Below are 25,864 nucleotides of genomic sequence, written 5' to 3'. Positions count from 1 at the left end.
TAATATACACAAGAACTTACGAATAAACTTTTAGAAAATATCGAATTACTTAAATATTATTAGACTTTAAGGTTGAACTTGCTTGTGTTCTTTATCGAAAAATCAGTAATTTTTCCATCAGCAGCTATTTAGCGCTGTAAAAAGATACAAAATCATGATTTCCAATTTATTTAGAAGACAGTCAACGCTTTTGATATTGTAGATGGATGATCGATGTACTGAAACCCATTTAAGAGATGTTCAAAAATTTAGTTTCTGACAGCTTTTCTCAAAATTGGACCATTGTGCGATGGGGTGTTTAATTTATTTAAATTGCCTTCGAATTAAAACTGTCATGTGCTCTTGCCCTCCCATACCTTATTGTAGTATAATTGTCGAGAATCATAAATCACAAACGTAAAACAAGCTTCTGTGTGTCCATTACACTGTCACTTTGCCGCACATAAAGTCACACTCCATGTGATGTGTTGTGAAAATCCCCGCCACTGACGTGATACGAATCCACTTGATCATCACCTTTGCAGTGGGTACACTGATACAACGCTTAGCTAAAGACCCATCTTAAGTTATAAACAGTTGATGTAGGTATTTCCAGTAATCTTTCCCCCCATTGCTGTGTTGTGTTAAAAAAAAGCTCAATGCATTTTACCCGGTGTGGCCATACAAATCATTTTGAAATATGGCTGTAAACAGTCTTGATAAGAGCAATGGTAGGGTGAGAGTATTTAAGAATCGGGATGGATTCGTTAACTACACAGGAAGGATTGTCATCCAGAAACCGCGTGTGTACAACGCTGTGCTGTCTGTTTATTCCAAAACAATTTATTACTGGAAGAAAATATCACATTCACAAATACAACATTTCATAAACCATATTTATATGACTTATAAATCATTCACAACGGGATTTAAGTACTTTTAGAATGAAACTAAAACTAAGGCTAAACTAGGTTTAACAAATCACTCTGTTGATATCCAGAACAAATTTTTTAACGAAATCAAATGGAATGTACGTATGACACAGTCAAATAAACGTTAGCTACCGATACCTCAGGGAAACTGATATGCCCTGGCTAGTTTCAGGAATTATTCCTCTACTGGAAGTCTACTGTTACTTATTTGTGTGGAGCGTCTATTTGCTTTAATGTGTTTGCATTATGGTCACAATGGGCAACAGCTGGCGAATTTGGTGCAGTACAACAGCATGTGATGTCGGTTGGATTGCTATTCGAAAAAAAAGTATGTGTTTTACAATTTCCGGTTTTTCACAGCATTATTTTTTTGATCCAACTTTAAAAGTTTTAAAATTTCGAATGTCAAAAACTAGACCAAATTCCGCTCAGTTCCAAATTCCTTATTGACATTTCTCGCCATCGTTGAAAGGAGATTTTTCCTTCTAAAACTAACTGAATTGGGGTCCCACCAGAAATTTCTGAGGATTCCTCTGAAAGTTCACCATGAATTTGTACGTTTTTGAGGAGATCATTAAAAAAAATCGTCCAGGAGCTTCATCCAAAGTTATTCAAGGAGTTCCTTCGGAATTTCTCAGGAAGTTCCTCCGGGAATGTTTCTGGGGAAATTCTTCGGGAAAGTTCTTCCTAGAATATTCGTACAGGTTAGGTTTCCGTTCAGACATTTTTTTTCCAGAAGTGGCTCAGAGAATTGTACCAGAAGGCATTCTCCGAAAATGATTTCAACAATCCCTATTATTTCCACAAGTTCCTCCGTAAATTATTCCGGATATTCAACAAGGATTTCCTTCGGGAACTGCACCATTTTACGGGAGTTCCTAAGGAAATAAACTAGATTGCCTCCGAGAATTCTTCAAAAAGATTTTTCAGAAATACTTCCAGAGGTTTCTCTGACAATTGTTCCCTACAGTTGCTTTGAAAATGCTTCAGAAGTTCATTCAAGAATACTTCCAGAAGTGCCCCTGAAAATAACCAGGAGTTCCCCCCAAAAACTCTTCCAGGAAATCCTCCGGATATTCTTTCAGGAGTTTTTAAGAGAAATGTCCCGTTCAGTTGCTTAAGAATTTTTGATAGTTCATTCTGCAAGAATTACTCTGGTACCCGAGCAGAGGAAAATATCAAATTTATAACTACAAAATCACATAACCTGTTTTCATATTTTGTTTTATTATTATTTAATTATCAAGGCATAGCATTTCAATAACAAATTTTGTTGAACAATCTAATTTTGTTATAATCAAGCTATTGATATGCTTAGTGAATATGTACATTTCAATAACATATTTTGTTAAATTACAAGTTTTGTTATTGATGTACTATTGATCAACTTATCAACAATACCACAACAGTAACAAGTTTTGAAATCAAAGCAACAATTCGATAATAATTACCTGTCCTTTTGTTTTGTTCTATTTTTGGAACACTTCACAGTTCTGGAGAAACCCTTCGATACCCAGGGCAAATCTTCAAAGGAAATCCTGGCGCAATCTTCGTAGAAATTCCAAAAGCAATTCTTCTGAGCAATTATTAGAGTTCTTGGCAAAATCTTTTGAAAAACTCCTGCAGAATTCTTCGGAAAAAACTCCTGGATAAATTCTCAAAGAAATTTTCAGAGACATCTCAAGATGAAATTCAGGACAAATAATCACGAGAAATTCTGAAGAAATCCTTGAAGGGATTCTGTTCATAATTCTGGAGGAATTTCTAGAGGAGTCTTTAAAAATCTGTGAATGATTTCGTAGAAGAACTCGCAGAAAAATTTCTGGAAGTTTTTTTCACATTCTTTTAGAATGAATAATTCATTCTGATTCTGAATATGGATATAGCTTTTTTTTTTTTTGATCAATTAAAGTACTGTAACTCATGTTATTGGTTTGTGAGACAGAGTGAATTATAATTCTTCCAGAAATTCATCCTGAAAGGTCTTCCAATGATTCTTTCATGAATTCCTCAGAGAATCCATCCTGAACTTCCTCCGAGAAATTCATCCTGAATTTCCTTCGGGAGCTACTCCAAAAACTGCTCCATAAAGTTTTAGAAAGGTTTATCGAAAATACCGGATATTCCTCCACTAGTCCCTTCTGGGATTCCTCATGCATTTTCACTAGACCGGCCCACATTTGTATGGCGAGAAAGAAAAGTTGGAAAACTTTACGGGGCACCCTCTAGAATCGTGCCTTTGGATGAGAAGAACAATCTGTGGAAGATTCAGCTCAATCGGTTTAAAACTGAGCTGGCGCAAATGAGTTGAAGGTTTGTATGGGATTTTCAGCCCAAATATATGGGAAATTAGATGACCTCCAGTCTCTCACTCAGTACGCCGGTTGAGCGAGTTCGATTTAGCTCAGAATTGAAAGAATGGTAGTTGATACCCTAAGGAACAACATTGTAGAAGACCATATCATGATAAAACTTAATATAGTTGCGGTTTCAGCGGACGAAACCAGGATGAGGACATCTTCCCCCGTTTACTCTCGGTTGTGACATGCAGCACGTGTTTGTCGGTCGAAACTTGCGGTCAACATCATAGGCGACTATGTTGTCCTTCATTTCAATTGCTCACGCACGTGGATGGGTATCGAGCCAATGAAGAATTACATAGCTGCCTATGATGTAGTGCGAAAGCTTCGACCGACAAACACGTGCTGCATGTAACAACCGAGAGTAAACGGGGGAAGATGTCCTCATCCTGGTTTCGTCCGCTGAAACCACAACAATATTAAGTTTTATCATGATATGGTCTTCTACAAAGTTGTTCCTTAGGGTATCAACTACCATTCTTTCAATTCTGAGCTAAACCGAACTCGCTGAACCGGCGTACTGTGTGAGAGACTAAAGGTCATCCAATTTCCAATATTTGGACTGAAATCCCATACAAACCTTCAACTCATTTGCGCCTTCTCAGTTTTAAACCGATTGAGCTGAATCTTTCACAGAATGTTCTTCTCATCCAAAGGCACGATTCTAGAGGGTGCCCCGTGGAATTTTTCGACATTTTTGTATTTGGGCCGGTCTAATTTTCACCTAGGAATCCTTCTACAATTTTTCTAGGAGATTTGCCTTGAATTTCTCCAGGAGTTCCACCTGCGATTTCTCGAGGGGTCCCACTATGGATTCCTCCTAAGGATGTGGAAAATACTTGGAAATTTCTCTAGACCAATCCTCCACGAAAGTTTTTGAGACTCCCCCAGGAAGAAAATTAATGTTCCTGAAATAAATCCGGGAGAAATGCACTGCAAGAAGAAATCTATATATATATATCTATCTATATATATATAAAAATGGATTTCCGTCTGTCTGTCTGTCTGTCTGTCTGTCTGTCTGTCTGTCTGTCTGTCTGTCTGTCTGGCTGTCTGTCTGGCTGTCTGTCTGACCGTTATGGATTCGGAAACTACTGAACCGATCGGCTTCAAATTTTGTATGCAGGGGGGCTTCAAATTTTGCTGAATTTTGCCGAGCTGAAGGTTTCAGCAAAAAAAAAAATGCTGAAATTCAGCAAAATTTTGCTGATTTGTTCAGTAAAAAAAAAGAAAAGAGTAACATCCGGATGAACTTTTGTTTATTTGTTTATCAACACCAACAGGCTTGTGTATGCCCCAATGATGTGACTTAAAGTAATTCTCGGGAAACTACTCAATTAATTCCCATAGAAGCTCCTGACGAAAATCTTGCAGAATCTTCTGAATAAATTATCAGAGGAAGGCCTGAAAGGATTCTTCAAGGAACTCCTGAATAAATTACCGGAGAATTTACCGAAAGAATTTCGGCAGGAACTCCTTAAAGAATCTGTTGGAGAAATTCCTGAAAAAAAATCTCGGAAGAATTTCTGCAGGAATCCTGGATGAATACTTGGAGAAATTTTTGGAGAATCTCATGAAGAAAGCCTTGAAAAAACTCCTGAAGGAAATTCCCAGAGAAATTCTTGAAGGAATTTCTTTAAGAACTACTGAAAGAAATCCCAGAGAAATTTCTGAAAAAAAAAACTAGGATGCTAGTGTTTTGTTTCAAGGTAAAGGTCACCAAGTTCACTTTTCAGGCAAAATGTGTGCCTTATATTTTCTCGAGCATAAATTCGTAGACCTCTCAAACGTATTGTTCTGAAAATGCCACTGCGAGTCACATTTTCAGATCATTTTGCTTGTCGAATCTGCAAATTTGTGCTCGAAAAAAATCGACTACAATGAAAGGTGACCTTTTTATGCGGCCAACTTTGCACGCTAGTAACATTGTCCTTCACCCCTTCGGGACGACTTTTTCCACCAATCGCGCCGCTGTAGAACACGTCAGCGTGGTGCAAATGACCCAACCGTCCTTGAAGGTTTAAGGAGTCCGTTTTCCACCAGCTCTGGTAAACTTTCCAACATCGCGTTTTCACTAAAATGTTGCCCATTGTTACCTGCCTAATGTCTTTCATATAAATAACCCTTACAACAAATCTATCGGATTACCAACGCACCCTGTAAGGTCGGTAATTGTTACCGCCAGTCGCCTGCAGTGCTCCAGCACATTCGTTGACGTAACCAGCCCCAGATGTACGCAGAACAGCTCATAGCAGCGAATTTTACTCGGCGCAGTCCTTGGAAAGCATGTCTCTATCAAGCGTCTGTTGAAAAATAGAACATCGTAGAATAAAAATATAAAACATTCCAATGAAATTAATCTAAATAAAACCCAAACAAACCGAATTAAACCGACTTACTGATAGTAGTCCCCCGACAGTATCCCCGCGATAAGCTGCGGTTTCGTCGAGATTGTAGAAAAGTCCGGAAACTCTTTCGGCTTCAGCGCCGTCCCGTTGGCGTCCTCGAACCAAAGAAAGTACCCGTAGCTGAACGTAACGTCCTTCCAGATCATCGACATGTGACCTTTGTGGAGATAGGTTCGCGAAAGCTCCACCATGGACCAAATCTGCAAAGGCGAATAACCGAAATTGTTATTTTGGCGTTGTTAGAGGTTTATTTTCAATTGAGGTTGATAAAGTTCCGGCTACTCGTGCTAAAATACTACGTTTAGAGAGTGTATAGTGAGGACTCTGCCGGAAAGGAGGCATATCATTGTTTGAAGTTTTGCACCGATTGGGGTCACATGTCACGAGATAGCCTTTTGACGTTACGTTCGAGAGCGTGCTGCGCCACATTAAGTGCTGATAATTCCCTCTATTACTTGTGCTCACACCAACCGGTGCACGTGTTGCTAGCGTATGTTGTCACGGCGCGAATGCATTCCGGTAATCATATTGATGCTGCAGCTGCCGTTGACAATTAAACAACAATCACTGTTGATGGTGATACTATACGCTATATGTTTACATATCAGATTACAAAATGTTATGTGGAAGCATCTAATTGCACTCTGGCTGGATGCAAGGTGCTCTATGGGAGATAATCAAATGATTCGGCATCTATGTGCCATGTAGAAACAATAGAGAGTAAAATTCATATCAGTAATATGTATTATTGTTTTATTATTTTGTTTTCAGGGAGAACATTTCTGTTTGCTGCCCTTCATTCAAGGTAAGAACATCCTCATCTCATTTGTTACAAGGTGTGTCAAATGTTTGTAGAAAATCGAACTTTTCTAAAATCACGTGAATCACTGGTTGTGAGAAATTTTCTTGATATTTTTGTTATTTACTCAAAATTGAGGGTCCCAAATTCACAAGGGTGTAAGTAACCTTTTTGTCGAATTTTAGTTGAGTATATCATAAAACTATTCAAACTTCAATTTTTTCAGAACCTTTTGGAGACAACTTTTGAGAAAAATCGCCACAAACCGGAGAAAATGGGATTGATTTTGAATATAGGGTGTCTCAGAAAGCATGGGCACAACTTTGCAGCTCTGCTATTTTGGGAATGATTACAAACAACAAACTTTTTTTTCACACATATCCTGCCTTAATATACAACAAATGCCGTTTTGTTTTGCGCTTTACTCTTCATATGCGGCAAAACATTCCATAAAAGACCTTTAGAAGCTTCTGCACAAGTTGCTATATTTTCCAATAACATCTTTTATGCAATTCAGTATCATAATTTATATTTTATATAACTCATTTTGGTATCATAATGGCCATTTTTTCCGAACTGGTTCATTATGCAACTGAAATGAGTTGCATAATGAAAAATAGTTGTATAATGTTCATAATGCAACTCATTTGAGTTGCATTATGAAAATTATACAACCCAAATGGGTTGCATTATGAAATTTGGTATGGAACTCGTTGCAAAACTCGATTTTTTCAGCACTCTTCGTATTTATCCAACTCGGCAAGCCTCGTTGGATAAATGTACTACTCGTGCTGAAAAAATCTACTTTTTGCAACTCGTTACATAAATAACTATTATCAAATTGTTTTCTACAAATAGAATCAAGCTTGATAAAAATTTCAGAAAATATATTAGTAAATGTCTACACGCTAAGACCGCTCAGCACCTAGAATATGTAAGACCTACTTCGGCTGTTCGGGCTCGAAAGAAGTTGATCATCAATATTAATTTCTATTCCCGATCAGCCTAGGTAGCCGTGTAGTGGCGGTAGCAGTTTCTTCAACTGGCTAAGAATATCACTACGGATTGTCTGATCCGGTGGTAAAAGTCCACCAAACAGGCGACCCCTAATTCATGGTGTCATGCGGCCTAATGCGTACCGTGCCTAAGAATGGATGGTTAGGCAGGTCTAATAAAAACCTAACCACTAACGGTGCCTGTGGAGTACCAGGACACCCTCCACAGTATTTTGCTCTTACTGTGTTAAACGGAGCAATGACGCAGTGGACCTTATTTTTCTCCTGTAAATAGTAAAAAAAATAAGTACCTTGAAAATTATCCAAACAAATCTTCACCACGCGAAGGGTGCTTCAGCTGTGCTCAGCAGAAGATTTATTAGAGAACAGTTAGACGTAGGATTTATTCAAGAGCCCTGGGTAAATAGTGGAAGGGCAATGGGTTGCTCTTCGCAGAATTGTAGGATCTTGTACGACGAAAGTCAGTCTTATCCAAGAACAATCATTTTAGTAAGTAGGAGAACAAAATTTGTCCCAATTACTGAGTTTATTACAAGATTATAATTCCGGATCAAATTTAATGCCGGGTCAAATTTAATTCAAAGCTATAGAAACCCAAAGAAAACTAACTGAGACCTGGGAGCAGATCTTGTCTGTTTCACAGTTGGAAAATGCCACTGATGAGATTATTGATAAAATGATTTCATCATATCATGCTAACTGCCCAATCCGACAGAGGTCATCCAACAGGGATGTCCCTTGGTGGAATGATAAGCTGGCAGATTTGAGCAAGAAATCTAGACTGTTGTTCAATAGTGCAAAAGTTACATCTGATTGGGTTCAGTATAAACAAGCCCTTACAGAATACAACCGAGCAGCGGTTTTCAGATCGTGCACCGCGTGTACTTAGTACACCGTGAAGCCTTGTCAAGTGCACCGCGACAGTTATCCGGAGTTGCTACAAATTTGATGAAAATCTGTACAACTTTACTAAGAATCTTGTTAGTAATCCCGAAATTCTGAGAAGCGATTTCTTTTAATTATCTATGAAGTAATTATTCAATCTTCCTAATGAAAGTTTACTTATATCTACTCTGAAAATTTACTTCAGATTATTCTTGAGAAAGCCATACAATCGAAAATGAATATACTGAAAATAAGTTCTTAAAAAAGCCAACGATTTAAAATATTTTTTTAAACATATTTCTCCGGAAATTTAAGAACAATATTTACTAAACATACCAGTAATCCATCAGAAATAAAAAAAAAGTCGTAAAACATGTTAATATTTTAAACAAGTTTCAAATTTCATCTTTAAAAATTCAAATGGTCTTGGAAGTCTTAAAAAAGAAGATGGCAGTTTCACTGTTGATTCTTCTGAAACATTGGAAGTAATGATGAGAACTAACTTCCCAGGGCAATTCCTTTTTCGGATGAAGAACAGGACTCAGATAAGGCAAGACATGAGTAGTCGATCAATGCCTATCAAAAAGCTTGTGAAATTTTCACACCGTCGAGGGTCGAATGGGCATTGAGTTCTTTTTAACCTTTCAAATCCTACAAATGTAAATTTCTTGATTTTGCTTTGGCTGACCAAGCCATGTGGGAAATTACACTGTTGAAAATGATTTGACATCCATGTGCACAACGGAACATGTGCTCGATGAACAAATTGAGATTTGAATTATGGAAAGAAATCCACGTACTCCGGTGAGACTCGAACTCACGACTCCCAATTCGCTAGACGGGCGCTTCTATTCCTTCAAGCTACGGAGTCACTCGACTATCTCCGTCGCCAGCAGGCCTTGACATTTGTAAGGTGCTACGGTCAACCTTACCCAGGCCCGGATTAAGGATTGTGGGGGCCCGGGGCCCGAGCGGATGTGGAGGCCCCTCGGAGAGATGACCAAAAATATTTTTCCTTATTTTCGAATAGTACTTGAGCAATATGATGGCTCTCGAAAACCATTTTAATCGGGTTGGGTGGGCTTCGTGGCCGTGCGGTTAGCGGCGTCAATCGTCTAGGCGTTTCTTAAGCCTCGGAGTGCGGGTTCGATTCCCGCTCCAGTCGGGGAAAACTTTTCGTCAAACGGAAAATTCTCCATTGGACCACTGGGTGTTATGTGTGTTGTCCGTTGTCTCGTGTTGGTAATGTTCAGTCTGTGCAGCCTCTGGCTGAAGACGGTGTAGTGTCTTTTTTTTATCCGGCATCCTGATGACGTGACCCGCCCACCGTAGCCTTCGGATTTTCACGGTATGGACGATGGTTGGTCCTCTCAGCAGCTGATGCAGTTCGTGGTTCATTCGCCTTCACCAAGTCCCGTCTTCCATCTGCACTCCGCCATAGATGGTACGCAACACCTTCCGTTCGAAAACTCCAAGGGCGCGTTGGTCCTCTGCACGTAGGGTCCATGTTTCGTGCCCATAAAGGACGACCGGTCTAATCAGCGTTTTGTATATGGTCATAAGCGCCAACTTGTGACGTAGTTGGGGGGCGAAGCTCTCCAAAATTGGACAATGTTCAACTTTTTTCAGCTTAATGCACTAGTTTTCACGTGAATACGCCAAAACTAGATGAACTGCGTCGATATTTTTCGAATTTCATTGATTTTGAGAAGCTTCGCCCCCCAACTACGTCACAAGTTGGCGCGTATGTAGATGGTTAACTTTGTGTTACGGCGAACTTTATTCGATCGTAGAGTTCTGCGAAGTCCAATGTAAGAACGATTTCCTGCCACAATGCGCCTCTGAATTTCTCTGCTGGTGTCGTTTTCGGCGGACACCAGTGAGCCCAAGTACACGAATTCTTCAACCGCCTCGATTTCATCACCGTCGATATAAATTCGGGGTGGCGGGCGCGGTGATTCCTCCCTGGAGCCCTTTGCCATCATGTACTTTGTCTTCGACACATTAATGACTAATCCGATTCGGCTGGCTTCACTCTTTAGTCGAATGTACGTTTCCGCCATCTCTCAAATTTACGAGCAATAATATCAATATCATCAGCGAAACCAAGCAGCAGAACGGACTTCGTGAAAATCGTTCCACTCGTGTTTATCCCCGTTCTCCTAATAACACCCTCTAAAGCAATGTTGAACAGCAAGCACGAAAGACCATCACCTTGCCGTAACCCTCTGCGAGATTCGAAGGGACTCGAGAGTGTCCCTGATACTCGAACTACGCACATCACTCGATCCATCGTCGCCTTAATCAATCGTATCAGTTTATCCGGGAATCCGTATTCGTGCATAATCTGCCATAGCTGTTCTCGATCGATTGTATCATACGCTGTTTTGAAATCGATGAACAAGTGATGTGTGGGCACGTTGTATTCGCGGCAATTCTGCAACACCTGGCGGATGGCGAACATCTGGTCCGTTGTAGCGCGTTCACCCATAAATCCAGCCTGATATTGCCCCACAAACTCTCTTGCAATCGGTGATAGTCGGCGGCATAAAATTTGAGAGAGTATCTTGTAGGCAGCGCTCAGTAGTGTGATCTCGCGGTAGTTCCCGCAATCCAACTTGTCGCCCTTTTTGTAGATGGGGCACACGATACCTTCCATCCATTCCTCCGGTAATACTTCCTCCCAAATCTTGGTAATGACCCAGTGTAGTGCTCTGACCAGTGCTTCTCCACCGTATTTTAGAAGCTCGCTTGGTAGTTTATCTGCTCCAGTGGCTTTGTTGTTTTTCAACCGGCCAACCTCCTCCTCAATCTCTTGGAGGTCAGGGGCCGGAAGTCTTTCGTCCTGTGCACATACTCCTAGATTGAGGGCCCATATAGCCGAGGCGGTAAACGCACGGGTATTCAGCATGACCATGCTGAGGGTGACGGGTTCGATTCCCAGTCGGTCCAGGATCTTTTCATAAAAAGGAATTGGCAGAGGAAGCTCTCAGTTAATAACTGTGGAAGTACTCATAGAACACTAAGCTGAGAAGCAAGCTTTGTCCCAATGAAGACGTTACGCCAAGAAGAGAGAAAGAGAGACATACTCCTAGATCTGTTACCGCGCCACCTTCGGTACTTGCAACGTCGCCATTGAGGAGCTCATCGTAATGCTGCCGCCACCTCTCGACCACCTCACGCTTGCTCATGAGAATATTCCCGTGATTATCTCGGCACATGTCGGCTTGTGGCACAAAGCCTCTGCGCGTGCGGTTCAACTTCTCGTAGAACTTTCGTGTGTCCTTAGCGCGGTACAGCTCTTCCATCGCTTCGCAATCTCGTTCTTCCTGCTGGCGCTTCTTCATCCGGAAGACTGAGTTCTACCTGTTCCGCGTCTGTCTGTAACGTGCCTCATTCGCTCTCGTACGGTGTAGCAGCATTCTCGCCCATGCTGCATTTTTCTCGTTTTTCAACTGTTCACATTCGCCGTCGTACCAGTCGTTTCTGTGATTCGGTGTCGCGAAGCCTAGTGCTTCAGCCGGCGGATCGGATGTCTCTCCAGCCATCTTCAAGTGTAGCTGCGCCAAGCTGTTCTTCCGTTAGTAGGGCCACTGCTAACTGCTGCGCGTAGTCTTGAGCCACTTCTACGTTACGCAGCTGCTCGATGTTGATCCGCGGCGTTCGACTTCGACGCGTGGTGATAATTCAGGCCAAACATTTCAATAGGTCCTATCTGCATTTGAGAGGCTCTCTTTGTTCACTTTCTCTTTCAATTATTGCAATGTAATGGTACACTTTTCAACTACTTTTGCAGTACAAATCAAAAGACGGTTGTTTTGACCATCGTTCAATGCAAGGAGACAATCATAATCCAAATAAACAGCTGAGATATTAACGAAAGAGAGGAAAACCAAAGAGAGCCTCTCTTCTGCAGATAGGACCTTTAGACATGTTTGGCCTGAATTGTTTTGATAAAGTTTTGAGCGCATGGGTACAGCGACTAAGTAGTGATCCGAATCTATATTCGCACTGCGGTATGTGCGGACATTTATTTATTATATCCGGGACTCCTAGAGGTGGTGTATGGCATATCCCTTATCTGTAGAGCCTTTGAACCACTGCTTCCATTATGTAGGAATATTGTGGCATGACCCATGTTTGCTTTAGTGCTTATCAAATATCCTGTCACAATTGAGATGCGATGGACATTGGTTGATGTAGCACTTGATCCCAACTAGGCTCAACTCGTTTTATGAAGTCGATTACCCTGTTCGGATTAAATTGCCAAATTTCCAAGGGCTCTAATAACCCTTTCCCTAATATTGACGACCTTAAATTATATAGTACTCCACATTTGCATAGAATGTGTTCAGCAGTTTCGTTTTCCGTTTGACAAAAACGACATTCAGAAGATTGAATTTTACCAATCTTATTTAAGTGATATCTGCTTGGGCAGTGCCCAGCCCAGTCATCAGACCGGTTATTACCCTGAGATATTTTTTGTTCAGATTTAATATGGCCTTGGCTTTTGCTGCACTGGGTCTTATAAATCTTTTAGCTTGTCTACAAGTATCCGTGGCATTCCAATTAGATTCTACCATAGACATTTCCCAGGTTTTAAGTTTCATTCTAAGAGTACACTCCGGAACTCCACAAAATGGTTCAGGACCAACAAAACACGATGCTGCACCGTGTCTTGCTAATTTGTCGGCTTTTTCATTTCCTTGAATTGGCATACTCGATGGCAGCCCAGCTGACGCTGCTGAACGCATTCTTCACGTCCAGCGTGTCGACCGTGTAATAGCGGATTCCCCTTTACTTCTTTTGGAGCGCTATCTCAATCGTTTTGATTACATCCTCATCGATCGACCCTTCCGGAAGCCAAACTAGTTATCCGACAGCCCTTGTCATCTGGATTCTCGGTATGGACCGTAAACCTCGATAGAATGATCCTCTCCAACAGTTTTTCGGCGGTGTCCAGTAGACAGATAGGTCTGTTTGCCGACGGGTCGCCAGATCACTTCCCTGTGTTTGGGTAGCAGAACCATTCTTTGCCTTTTCCATCTCGCCGGCAATTCACCTCTCTCCAGACCTATCTGCATAGCCATTCTGAACATGTCTGGGTTAGCTTCGATGGCTATAATCGGAAAACCATCCTGGTGCTGAGTCTTGTTCAGCTTGAGCAACTTCGCTATTGCGATATGTTCGACAATCACCACTGGGGCAACCTCGCTTTGGCCGTTGGGAACGGGAGCCCATAATCATGTGTCGTGGCGCGGAAACGACGTTTCCACGATCTTCTGCAACATTTCGGTTGGCCTTCGTTTTGGTCATGACTACTCTGTAAGCCGGGGTCGTGTTGGCAACCTGGCAGAGATTATCATAAAACGTTCACTTACGCGGCTTCATCCTTTGTTTAGTGTCATTTTAGCCACCCTGTAGGCCTCACTTCGCTAATACAGATAGCTGTGTTGTGTCGGTAGCGGTTGTCTCAATTATATATCTAAGAATATCACTACGGACCGAATGTTCCATGAATCCACTAAACAAGTGATCCCTAATTCATGGTGTAATGCGTTTTTCTTGCTGTCAAAGGAGTAGTGTGCGGTAGTTCGGCAGCAGCAAAGCTTCGCGCGTGCTGGCTTTGCTAGATTTTTGCGGTTTTTTTTTTTTTTTTCTTCTCTGCGGGGCTCCGACGACGACGACGGGACGCCAAGCAGTCAGTACTGTGCGGTAGTTCGGCAGCAGCAAAGCTTCGCGCGCACTGGCTTTGCTAGATTTTTCCGATTTTTTTCTTCTTTGCGGGGCTCCGACGACGACGACGGGACGCCAAGCAGTCAGTAGTGTGCGGTAGTTCGGCAGCAGCAAAGCTTCGCGCGCGCTGGCTTTGCTAGATTTTTGCGGTTTTTTTCTTCTCTGCGGGGCTCCGACGACGACGACGGGACGCCAAGCAGTCAGTAGTGTGCGGTAGTTCGGCAGCAGCAAAGCTTCGCGCGCGCTGGCTTTGCTAGATTTTTGCGGTTTTTTTCTTCTCTGCGGGGCTCCGACGACGACGACGGGACGCCAAGCAGTCAGTAGTGTGCGGTAGTTCGGCAGCAGCAAAGCTTCGCGCGCGCTGGCTTTGCTAGATTTTTGCGGTTTTTGACGTAGGACTACGTCTCTCTTTTCTATACCGGGTGTCATTCTAAATTTTCAGAAATCAGCCGCGTTACGTTTAAAGTGGAGATTTTGAGCGGTAATAGCTCAGTCATTTCTTGTTGAATTTTCAAAATTTTGGCACCAATCGATTGCAAATCTTTACACCAATTATGTCCAATAATAATATTTGCTGTTTTTCAATAACAAACTATTGAAAAATTGGGAAAAGTGAACCCATGTTTATTCCAGCCAATCACGATCGAGCACATTTTGGAGCACATTTTGGATGCTCCCGTCGAATATAAAAGCTACTGCTTCTTCGCATCTTCCCTCATTTGCCTTTGTCGTCTCGAGGTGAACGCATCGAACGAGAGCTGCCCACTTTCTTCGTTTGCGTTTTCGCTCATTATTCTTTGACGGCCGTGTTGGCTCGGCGTCGGTGGTTGTCGGCAAGGGTGCTGTTGCACATTCGCCTTCTAACCGTCTAACGCGGCAGACGAAGGAAAGAATACGTTTCATCGATTGCTCGGCGGTGGTGGCAGAGGCAGCAAAATCCACAGAAAGATCAGCGACATACGAATTTGCGAGTTGCGTCGCTGTCCTCGGGGCTCGGTCCTTTCGCCGATTGATTGGCGGTGGCGCATTGATGATAGCATCAGGAACATCCAGGGCAACAAGCGGCGGGCCAATTTTCGACGGCGTTCAGCATTCAGCACGGAGGAATCCAACACGCATTGCGTGGCATGATAAATTCATGTCATTTTTTGTCTAAAATCTTTCAATATTCAATCGGTTCTTTTCAGGACCAAAATTATTCATCAAGAGTTGTGAATCAGATAATTATTTCATTCCATCATGGATCGGTAAAAGTGTGGTGCAACCGAAAAGTGAAAGATTGAATGCTTGGTGGCCCCGCAAGAATGATGATGCCGGCCACTAATGGTTCCATCCGGAATTTATCAACCCTATCCGAACCATTTTTCGTGAAACATCGATGAATTATAACGTTGTTCGAGTTAAAATGATCTTAACCTTACAATATTTTGATTACTTTATTCGTTAAATGGAAATTTTCTCATTTCTCGGTTGATTAACCGTTTCAAGCGTCTGGTGCATGCGGGGCGGGTCATGCAAATAAAATATACTGAAAAGCCAGCCGAATGGGAGGAGCTTCATCTGCTAATCTAGGGCATAAAAGCTGCTCCCTCTGATTTCTTTCGTCATTTTCGTTGGATCAGTCAAGCAGGGTGGATGTCACCTCCACACCTGAGCACTACCCATCGGCGACTCTCGGCTATCGTGCTGATAGCGTCATGAATCTTATCCACGGCAGAAAGCGACCTACCAATTTTCGGTGGCATCCTGCAGGATTAGCACGGAGAAAACCAACACGCATTGCGTGGCAAGGCGGTTTCATGCCATTTTCTTCCTGAAATCGTTACTTTATCAAACGGTCCTTATCAGGATCACCAAAAAATGATTCTTCAAGAGTTGTAAATCAGATAATTTTACTCCATCAATCGAGAAAAGTGTGGTTCACCCGAAAAATGAATGATTGAATTCCGGCCACTAATGGTTCCACCCAGAATTCAGCAACGCATTACCTTATCAGAACTATTTTCCGTAAAACATTGTTTAACTCTAACAATTTTCGAATTAAAATGATCTAAATCATCCAATATTTTGTTTACTTTAACGCTTAATGATTTTTTTTTCCATTTCTGGGTTGATTAATCGTTTGAAGCGTCTGAAGCAGGCGGGGCGGGCCATGCAAATGAAATATTCTGGAAAGCCAGCCGAATGGGAGGAGCTGCATCTGCCAATCTAGGGGTATAAAAGCTGTTCCCTCTGATTTCTTTCTGGATTCCGCCAGACTGAAAAAATGTCGAATGTCGGGTTAAAGTCGGGTCAATTTTTATCGAATGTTGGGCCACTGTTGGACCAACATCGATCAACTATTGGGTCTATGTTAGGTTTGGTGGCTAAAATCAAAATAGGTGAATGATAGGTTGATGTCGGGTTTGACGTCATCAACTATGGTAAAAGCTTTAAACCTACAACACCACAAATTTATGCTTCCTAGCTGGGGCTCAATTGAATGATGTGCCTTGACTGAGGCTGGAGCTGAACATTAGTAAAAGCTCGAGATCAGTCTTACCCAACCAATCACAATCAAGCATAGTTCTGTGAGGCGACACGACGAAACTTATATAAGTGGTGCACACACTCATTTCGATCATTTCATCGGCACACACAGCAGCGGACGGACAGCACCGAGCGGCAGCAAGATCCCAAAAAAGATCCGCTTCAACGGATGAGCAAGCGGGTGGCACCGCCCTCTGTCCAATGAAGCCTCGATTCTTTTCGGATCCATCGGCAGTGGAGGCAGCAGCGGAAGCAACATCCAAAGAAAAATCCGCCTCGGCAAACGAAAATTCGATTGGCGTCACTTTTCGTTTGCCGGGGCCCCGATTCTTTCATGGATTGCCGGCGGCAGCAGCAGCGAGATCCCAAAAAAGATCCGCTTCAACGGATGAGCAAGCGGGTGGCACCGCCCTCTGTCCAATGAAGCCTCGATTCTTTTCGGATCCATCGGCAGTGGAGGCAGCAGCGGAAGCAACATCCAAAGAAAAATCCGCCTCGGCAAACGAAAATTCGATTGGCGTCACTTTTTGTTTGCCGGGGCCCCGATTCTTTCATGGATTGTCGGTGGCAGCAGCAGCAAGATCCCAAAAAAGATCCGCTTCAACGGATGAGCAAGCGGGTGGCACCGCCCTCTGTCCAATGAAGCCTCGATTCTTTTCGGATCCATCGGCAGTGGAGGCAGTAGCGGAAGCAACATCCAAAGAAAAATCCGCCTCGGCAAACGAAAATTCGATTGGCGTCACTTTTTGTTTGCCGGGGCCCCGATTCTTTCATGGATTGTCGGCGGCAGCAGCAGCAAGATCCCAAAAAAGATCCGCTTCAACGGATGAGCAAGCGGGTGGCACCGCCCTCTGTCCAATGAAGCCTCGATTCTTTTCGGATCAATCGGTGGTGGCGGCATGGGTGGCAATGAATTATACCAAAATGGTTCTTTTAAGGGCCCCAAAGCTCCCGAAAGAGTAATTTGGAGCATTATTCAATTATTTCTAAAAATTCAACTAATTCTAATTTTAATAGTTTAGTTTATCGATAAAGTTTAATTTTTATACTAAATATACACCGCTGTATATTTGGTATTTGAAATTCCAAATTTACTGTCAATGTCATTCCAATCGAGTAGGATACCTGTCAAATGCGCTTTAAGGTTGAAGGATTCGTCATTGACATAATCGTCATCATTGAAAGTTCGAAAGCAGTTTTCTCATTCTAAACTGAAATTTCTGCAGTGAAAATAAGTTCACTGTACTCCAATCTTCAGCCGCAATACAGTGAATACATTTTCACTGCGGAAATTTCAGCTTTGTACGAGAAAACTGCTTTCGAATTTTCAATGATGACGATTATTTCAATGACGAATCCTTCAACTTTAAAGGCATTGCTCGGCAGCATCATCGTCATGATACGGGAATCATCACAGAGCGTTAATGATTAATCATAAATTTAATCATGATTAATGATTAATGATTAAGATTAATCAAAAATCAGTAATCATAATCACCAAAATTTCTCATTTAATCATTAATCATTAATCTTAATCACACTGATTTCGCAATTTAATCATTAATCAGTAATCATAATCATAAGAAAAAAAATTGATCAATCATTAATCATTCATCACCAAAAATTTTTCACCATATAAAATATATGATCCAATTTGAATTGGTTCAAATGCTGTTCTTCTTGATTATTTTTTCAATAATCTCCCAGACAGAGTTACCTTTTACTTTTGGAACTTCAAAAATATTTTCAACAATAATTATATTTTAATCATTTCCTGTTTTTTGTGATTGATTAATCATGATTAATCATGATTTTTAATCAATGAGCCATTTTTAATCATTAATCATAATCAATAATCACAGATAAAATCAATTTTAATCATTAATCATAATCATTAATCATCCCAAAAATCAAATTAATTATTAATCATAATCAATAATCACCGAAATTTGAATTTTAATCACCAATGATTAATCATGATTAAAATATTTGTTAATCATGAACGCTCTGAATCATCATTACCAGCAACAATCGCCAGATTTCGAGTCTTTAGCATATAGTGATTTTACTCTGGCCGTTATTTTTGCTGAATAGATACACGTTTACTTCATCTGTGAGCCCCAAATTCTTTATTATGCGTTAAAAATTAGTCCTACGTCAACATTGCGGTTATGTCTCAGACATTACACACTCCTAGTTTTTTCTTCTCTGCGGGGCTCCGACGACGACGACGGGACGCCAAGCAGTCAGTAGTGTGCGGTAGTTCGGCAGCAGCAAAGCTTCGCGCGCACTGGCTTTGCTAGATTTTTCCGATTTTTTCTTCTTTGCGGGGCTCCGACGACGACGACGGGACGCCAAGCAGTCAGTAGTGTGCGGTAGTTCGGCAGCAGCAAAGCTTCGCGCGCGCAGGCTTTGCTAGATTTTTGCGATTTTTTTTTTCTCTTCTCTCTGCGGGGCTCCGACGGCGGGCGAAGTGTACGGTGGACGCGTCGTGGCTCGAGTCGGTTCCGAATTTTTCGCTTCCCGTCGGCGCTAGTTCCCAATACACTTTAAGCTGATATTTTTTTTTTTTTGCATTAACACGAAAGAGTGGAAAATGTTAGTTCGGGCTCGCCGGTCGAGGAAAAAATCTGGGCGCCGACAAGTGAGTCGCGTTCAGTGTATTTCTGTGTGGAATAGACTAAAGGTTTCTGCTCCCTAGTGGAGTGGAGACGCGCGATAGAATTTTCTTTTTGGCTAGTTTTTGCGTCGAAAAGTGGTCGGTTGTTAACGGCGGTTTGTGTATATTGATCCATTGTCAAATCATATCACCAACCATAGGTGACTCCCGGACTGACAATGTACCTTACCCTACTAACAAAAAATTCCTTCCTGAGACAAACGTGGAGATGCAGCGACTCGCGGTCTTTTTAACAACGTTTGTCTTACTAACATTCCCTCCCATCCTCGATGACCGTAAGGACGTGGCCGGCGCCGTTATTGACCCTATTAAAGTTGAGAGCTCTCGAACTGTGTACATTGAGAATAGTAAGCTAGTCCCAAGCCCTATTCATTGGTTCCTTGTGCAATTTCGATTGCTCTGGTCAATCACGGAGTAGCAACTACGAATTGTGCGGTCATCTATGCTCATGCTCATGCTCATGCTCATAATGCGTTTTTCTTGCTGTCAAAGAATGAATGGTTAGGGGAGAAGTATCATAATAGCCTAACCACAAACAGAGCCAGTGGAGAATTAGGGCAGAATTAGGGCTTTCTTTGCCTGGAATTCCTTAACCAAACGGGAATCAAACCTCAGTTTATTCGGATTGGCGATCCAAAGTGTTATCTGCAAGGCTAACTGCAGACCCCGATTCAAGCATTATTTATTTAAAATTGGGTTTAAGAAGGGTAAAACCGTTTCGCATTCGTTGTTTTTAGAGATTGTTTCAAAGATATTGCAGAATATAGGGGGATGATGGCGATGGGTATTATCGGCAGATTTGTTATCTTCGTCATGAAGGGTTTTTGTCGGCCAAATTACCTGAAACTTTGACACATAATTCAGCTTGGTTGGGAAGGATTTGAGGTCAACTCTGATTTCAGCAGTCAAACCCCCCATGACGAAGAGAACAAAACTGCCGAAAATATACAATTTCCTCAATGTGGAAAGAAGTTTGAAACCTATTAATAAACATTTTCATTTGTATAATCGTTTGATTTTCTTGAATTTCGATTTACAATCTTACCAATTGTGTTGATCAATTTCTTATGATAGCCGACGCTTGGGTTTGACCATTGGACTTTCATCATGGCTCAAAATTAACTTTAACCCTTATGTGGCCGACAGGGTACCGGGGTACCCAGCACTCATTTAAAATACACGGTGTAGAAAAAAGCAAAAAGTTTGTCTGACACATAACGGTTAAACTTTTCGACGCAAAATATAAAATATGCTGCATAAACCACACGAAGTTGGCTCCTCACTTAATAAAGTTTGATGTTTGGGTAAAATTGGAAATGATTGGATTTGAAATAGGGCACTGTAAGCCGCGATGGCTAAGGACAAGTTATTAACGTTTCGTGACCATGTTGTTTACGATTTGGATAAAATTTCGTCGTCTTCCATGGGCAATATGATTAAATTTGATATGCATACTTCACCAGCTTGGAAAAGTGCGCTAATTTTACGAAGTGCTGATGAGATTCTGGAAAAACCTCATGAGATTCAAATATTTCTCTGGGTCGTTCTGAGGGGAATGCTTGCCGATATTTCGGGTGGCATTCCACCGAGGTTCATGTGGAGGAGGGTATCTTCTAGAAAGCAATTAAAACATTTGCTAAGATCAAAACCTGGTAAGGTTACGGTATCTGATCTACCGTTGACTGAGGTAGAAGGTATTCTACTGGGATTCTCACGCAAATTTTGTGGAAAATCTAGTTGAATTGCAAAGATCACACTATGAACCAACTTTGGTGTGACTTTGAACGAACATCGGTGGGAATTCATATTTTTCCAGGTTTATTCAGGATTCCATCGGAAGTTCACTATGGACATCACTAAAGAAATTCTGAAAGGTATCCTGAAGCAATATCACAAATAAATCCTGAAGGAACCTATGGTAAAATTCGTGAAGCAATATCCGAAGAAAATCTAGAAGGAACCCTAAAAGGAATTTCTTGAGGAACCCTGAAAAAAATTCTAGAGAAATCTCGAAAAGAAATCTTAAAGGGATCACAGAAAGAACTCCTTGGAAAAGGAACTATGTGGGAACGCTTGAAGGTACTGCTAGAGGAATGCCAGCAGAAGTTATTGGAGTAATTTCGGAAGAAGCTCCAGAAGACATCCCGGATCAGAAGTTTTTTCTAGTATACTTCCAGAAGTTTCGTCTGGAATTGCTCCAGGATTATTATTCAAGATCAACCAGGCCTTCCTTGTGGGATCCCTCCAGGAGATCCTTCAGGGATCTCACAAGGAGTTATAAATGGAAGTGCTTCATGAAAAAAAATCACGGTGGATTTCTGGCGAGTCCCTCGACGGAATTCTGCATTAATCCCTGGATCCCTAGATAACTGGCATGATTTTTTTTGTTAAATATAGTTTTTTGGAAGATTCCTTAACCCTTTGAAGCCGAAGGGGACATACATGACACCGGCAATGAAATCAAGCATGAGAAAAGTGTTCGTAGCCAGCGAAGTTGCGGCAGCAGACAACAATTCGGTTCTGAAGGGTTAAAAGATTCGTAGAAAAAAAAATCATTTAAAATAACTCACTCAAAGTGCAAATTTTCGGTAATACCAATCCGTGTGGTCAATTATGATTTTCAAATAACTCAACGTACATATGTACAGATGGGTAAATTACTGGTTAAATTAAGAAAAAAACCACAGCTCAGGTGAGATTTGAACTACACACAGTGTCGTGAGTTCAAATCTCACCTGAGCTTTAGATTTTTTTCTCAATTTAACCAATAATTTACCCATCTGTACATATGTACGTTGAGTTATTTGAAAATCATATTTAAAATAGTTCTCTGTTTTCAGAACTTCTCAACTTTTCAAATATCAAAGGGGAATTTCCAGAGAAATCATAAGGGATCATCCTTTAAGTGCACTAAAATTGTGAATTTTTAACTCTTTTTCCCTCCCTCACAGTTTTTTTTTAATGCGTTCACGGTGTGTCTGGTAGAACAAATTTATTACAAAAAAATGGGCATCGCTAATTTTTACGCTACGTGAAAGTTGACGCTACCAGCTTTCATTCAAGCCCAACATCGAAATATTCCATCGGGGGAACTTTTTCATACAAAAATTGGGTATGTTTGTTAAGTAGAAATAGGGATTAATTTGGAACCGTGCATTTTGTATGGGGAAAAACAGTATTCTGAAAAAGTTGTTCAGGATCCCTCGGTGGATTCTTTTTGAGGGACCCTGCAAATGAAAGCTGAAAGCCTCTATTTTTGAATAGCGAAAAATTTGACGATGCCTATTTTTTTGTTATAAACTTTTCCCATACACACGTCGTGCGTTGCTTGTCGCACTTTCGCGAAAAACCCCTCCCCACTAAAAGCGTGACGTCATTTATGGATGGCCCCTTTAATAAGGATCATAAAAACCTTTGAAAATTCGATGTAAATTATTTCAAAGATACCTAATATTCAGAACTGCCGCGGTGCAAGGCTTCGTGGTGCATCAAGTGCACCGCGTTTCTCGATCTGAAAACCCCTGCTTTAGAGTTTTCTCTAGGATTTTCATTAGTTATAGAACAATCTAGATTTAAGGTGACGCGGCCTGAAGGGCCTTATCACCAGGGGTTCCCCAGACTTCTGGTCATGGCCACAGAAGTCTCTTATGGTGAAAGTGGTCAAATATTTGACATTAGTCAAATGGTGAAAGCATAGTCGATGGAATTTTTGCCAGTGTTACGGCTGTTTGCTTCTGATTTAATTGTTAGCTGAAAAAAACTGCAGTATATGTAAATACTTACCCTCTCCTTCAAAACGTTTGTGGAATCTTCTAAATCCAATCCTGGAGCCACGATCCGACCATTATTCCTGTCGATGTGTATAAAATGCACCAACCCTGGAAAGTCTTCCAAATACGTATATGGCTACAGGTTAAGGAAAAACATATGATATAGTTCATTGTTACAAGTTATTCAATGCGATTAATTTATCATTTCAATCAATCAATGTTAAGTTATGTTGTCTGTATTTTGATAAAACAAAATATTAGCAACAAAAAAACACGTTTTTGAAAAGGATATGTTCCCATGCAGAAATTCTTCTGCGATTTGACCTGCAGGAAGTTGAACACCTCCGTGAGTTTTTCCTCCACCGAATCGGCTATATCGGACACCCGTTGCAATCCGTGTTCCAAAGTGCTACACTCGGCGCAGAGCAACTTGAACAGTTCTTTCACGGCTTCCACAAACATGGGCATATTACTTTCGATTTTTACCAACAGGGCACTGTCTGATGCTTTGAAGTATTCCGAGTACCGCTTTCGGAGGTTATCCCATTTCAAGCCGAAAACACGAACGGCTTCGTCCGCTTCTGGACAGTTGTGCTTGATCTTGCGCAGTGAGTCCGTCGTATGTTTCACGTACATTTCAAAACTGTCGAATGCTGATCGTAGATTTTCGACATCCATTTGCATGTGAATGTTTTGAAGCTTATGTAGTGCGAAAAAGACATCGTAAAGGTTTCCCGATAGAACGATATTTCCGTGTTCGATCAGCAGAACCAGAAATACATCATCAAACAGCTTGCAAACATGTACAATGTGTGGAATACAGCCGGACGTAGTCTGGTTGGAGCATCCCTGGAGAAAAACTACGTGTGATTCGATGCGTTTCGAATGCTCGCCACGATCCAACGTCTGACAAAATATGTTCAGGAACAGCATATCTGCAGGAGACAACTCCTGAGCTTGTCGACTACTGTACAGTGAAAGGAACTTGTTGCCCACGAACATGATGGAATGGCTTCGCTGAGAGTGTGGATCCTGCTTAAGTTTATCTGTAGCTGCCTGTAGAGACGATACCACGGTATTTTTGACGTCTGCGTTGACCAGCAGCTGTTCGATGGCTTCCACTAAGATCCCTTGGTTACCCTGGTACATTTGACGATAAGTACTAATCAAGCTAGTAAGGAGCTCCGATTTCCTGGTGTCGTTCTTGATTCTGAGGGTTCAAAACGAAGTGGAAATGGTTTAATGCATACGTTCTTAATGCAAGATTGTTTTGCTTTTGCATACTTACATGTAGATATTTGGCCCACAAATATGTTTCAAGAGACAAATGCAAACTCCAAGCTCCCGTCTGACTTGATCTACTTCCTTAGTACTTATTTGTAAGAACAAATAGCCCAAAAACTGTAAATTAAAGAAAAGATATAACGAAATCGGTGTTCAAAAACTGCATATTACGATAATTTTTAGAAAATCTTTTTTTTTTTTATAAAATATAAACTTGTTTCAAAGACAAAAATTGCTTGAGTTTTTTACAGACAACGTCGAATCTAATCAAAACATACTAAAACAAATTAAATAGAAGACTATTTCTGAAATTTCCAAACGAAAAGTAAATCAATACTCAGAGAGCAAAACAAGACCATGAAGATAGTACTGAAAAGTACTCTACATGAACTCCAAACAAAAATATGGATAAACTATTGTAAGGATTCTGAATATTTTAATAGCTTCATTGTTTTTTGTGTAAATTTTTTGTTTTCATAAAATCAAGTTCGTATAGAAGGAAATTAAGTAGTAATTAGTAATTGCGAACAAATGTATTTAAGACAAATAGTATTACATTATGTCAGAAGACGTAACACTCAATTGACTAAAATAAAATAATTATTGAGGTATCGAAGTTTCTTGAGCATTCGCTATTTGGGTATATCCTGGAACAAAAGGTATGAAGCCACTTCACACTAAACATTCAAGACGAAAAAGGAAACTCGTCTGAAAAGAATGTTTCAGAAAACTCGCACGACAAGTCCACATTCCAGTCAACCCCATGCGTGTTACACTTGTAAGGATTCGAAATCTTGTCCTTACCTCATCGAAGACTAAATTCAAGTTGTTCTCCATCTGCACCGAAGTGTACGCATTATCAAATTGGCACATCATGATACGCTGGGAGGCCACCAGAGGACTGAATATCTGAATCAGCACATTATTGTCCAAATCCTTTCGGGGATCCTAAAACATAACATATTTGTAGTTCAGCAAAATGCAGCTTAGCTGTGTTTACTTACCCTCTTTACGTCCTCCATCAAACCGAGATCGATGGCATGTCTGGTCATTTTGGCACGCATTGCATCGTTAAAATTCTGATAAATCAAATCATTATTCTGATCGAATAATAGTACACCCTCCATGTTTGGCAACTCGAATTATGAAACTCTAGGCAATGCAATAAATTTTCACGAAATTTTCTTCAACCGCAAACAAGTCCTACTCCCTACAGCGAATGTTCACGTTTGCGCTTAACCACCATCTAACTAAACTCTGTCTGTCGCCACCCGTCACGGAAACAAGGACACCACAACCGATCTTGACAACTGCTCTACTGAAGGGACATGCACCCCTACCCTCTATACGGCGGACGGCAATGCTGATAGTACGGCACGGTCAAAGCAAATTTGTTGCTTTCTGTACACAGCCTTCCTTCTGCTTTCTTGCGCATATTCGTAAACACGGAACCCGGGGGAACGCATACCAACGAGGCGTCCTTTAG

The 25,864-nt window shown here is 41.2% G+C and overlaps 1 protein-coding gene across 1 annotated transcript; it reads right to left on the bottom strand.

The window, feature by feature from the left end:
• Positions 1-802: 802 nt before the first annotated feature.
• On the bottom strand, positions 803-25,864 carry LOC109405248 (BLOC-3 complex member HPS1). Its single transcript, XM_062842235.1, has 8 exons — positions 25,383-25,864; positions 25,183-25,326; positions 24,383-24,495; positions 23,389-24,304; positions 23,108-23,224; positions 5,671-5,879; positions 5,428-5,574; positions 803-1,224 (listed from the first exon to the last, which is right to left on the bottom strand). Exons 1-8 carry the CDS (start codon positions 25,503-25,505, stop codon positions 1,116-1,118), a joined length of 1,878 nt encoding a protein of 625 aa, XP_062698219.1. The 5' UTR covers positions 25,506-25,864; the 3' UTR covers positions 803-1,115.

Source organism: Aedes albopictus, chromosome 3 (assembly GCF_035046485.1).
Source record: "Aedes albopictus strain Foshan chromosome 3, AalbF5, whole genome shotgun sequence".
NCBI lineage: Eukaryota > Metazoa > Arthropoda > Insecta > Diptera > Culicidae > Aedes > Aedes albopictus.
The sequence above is the reverse complement of the archived record's forward strand: the minus strand, read 5'-3'. Positions and strand labels throughout refer to the sequence as shown.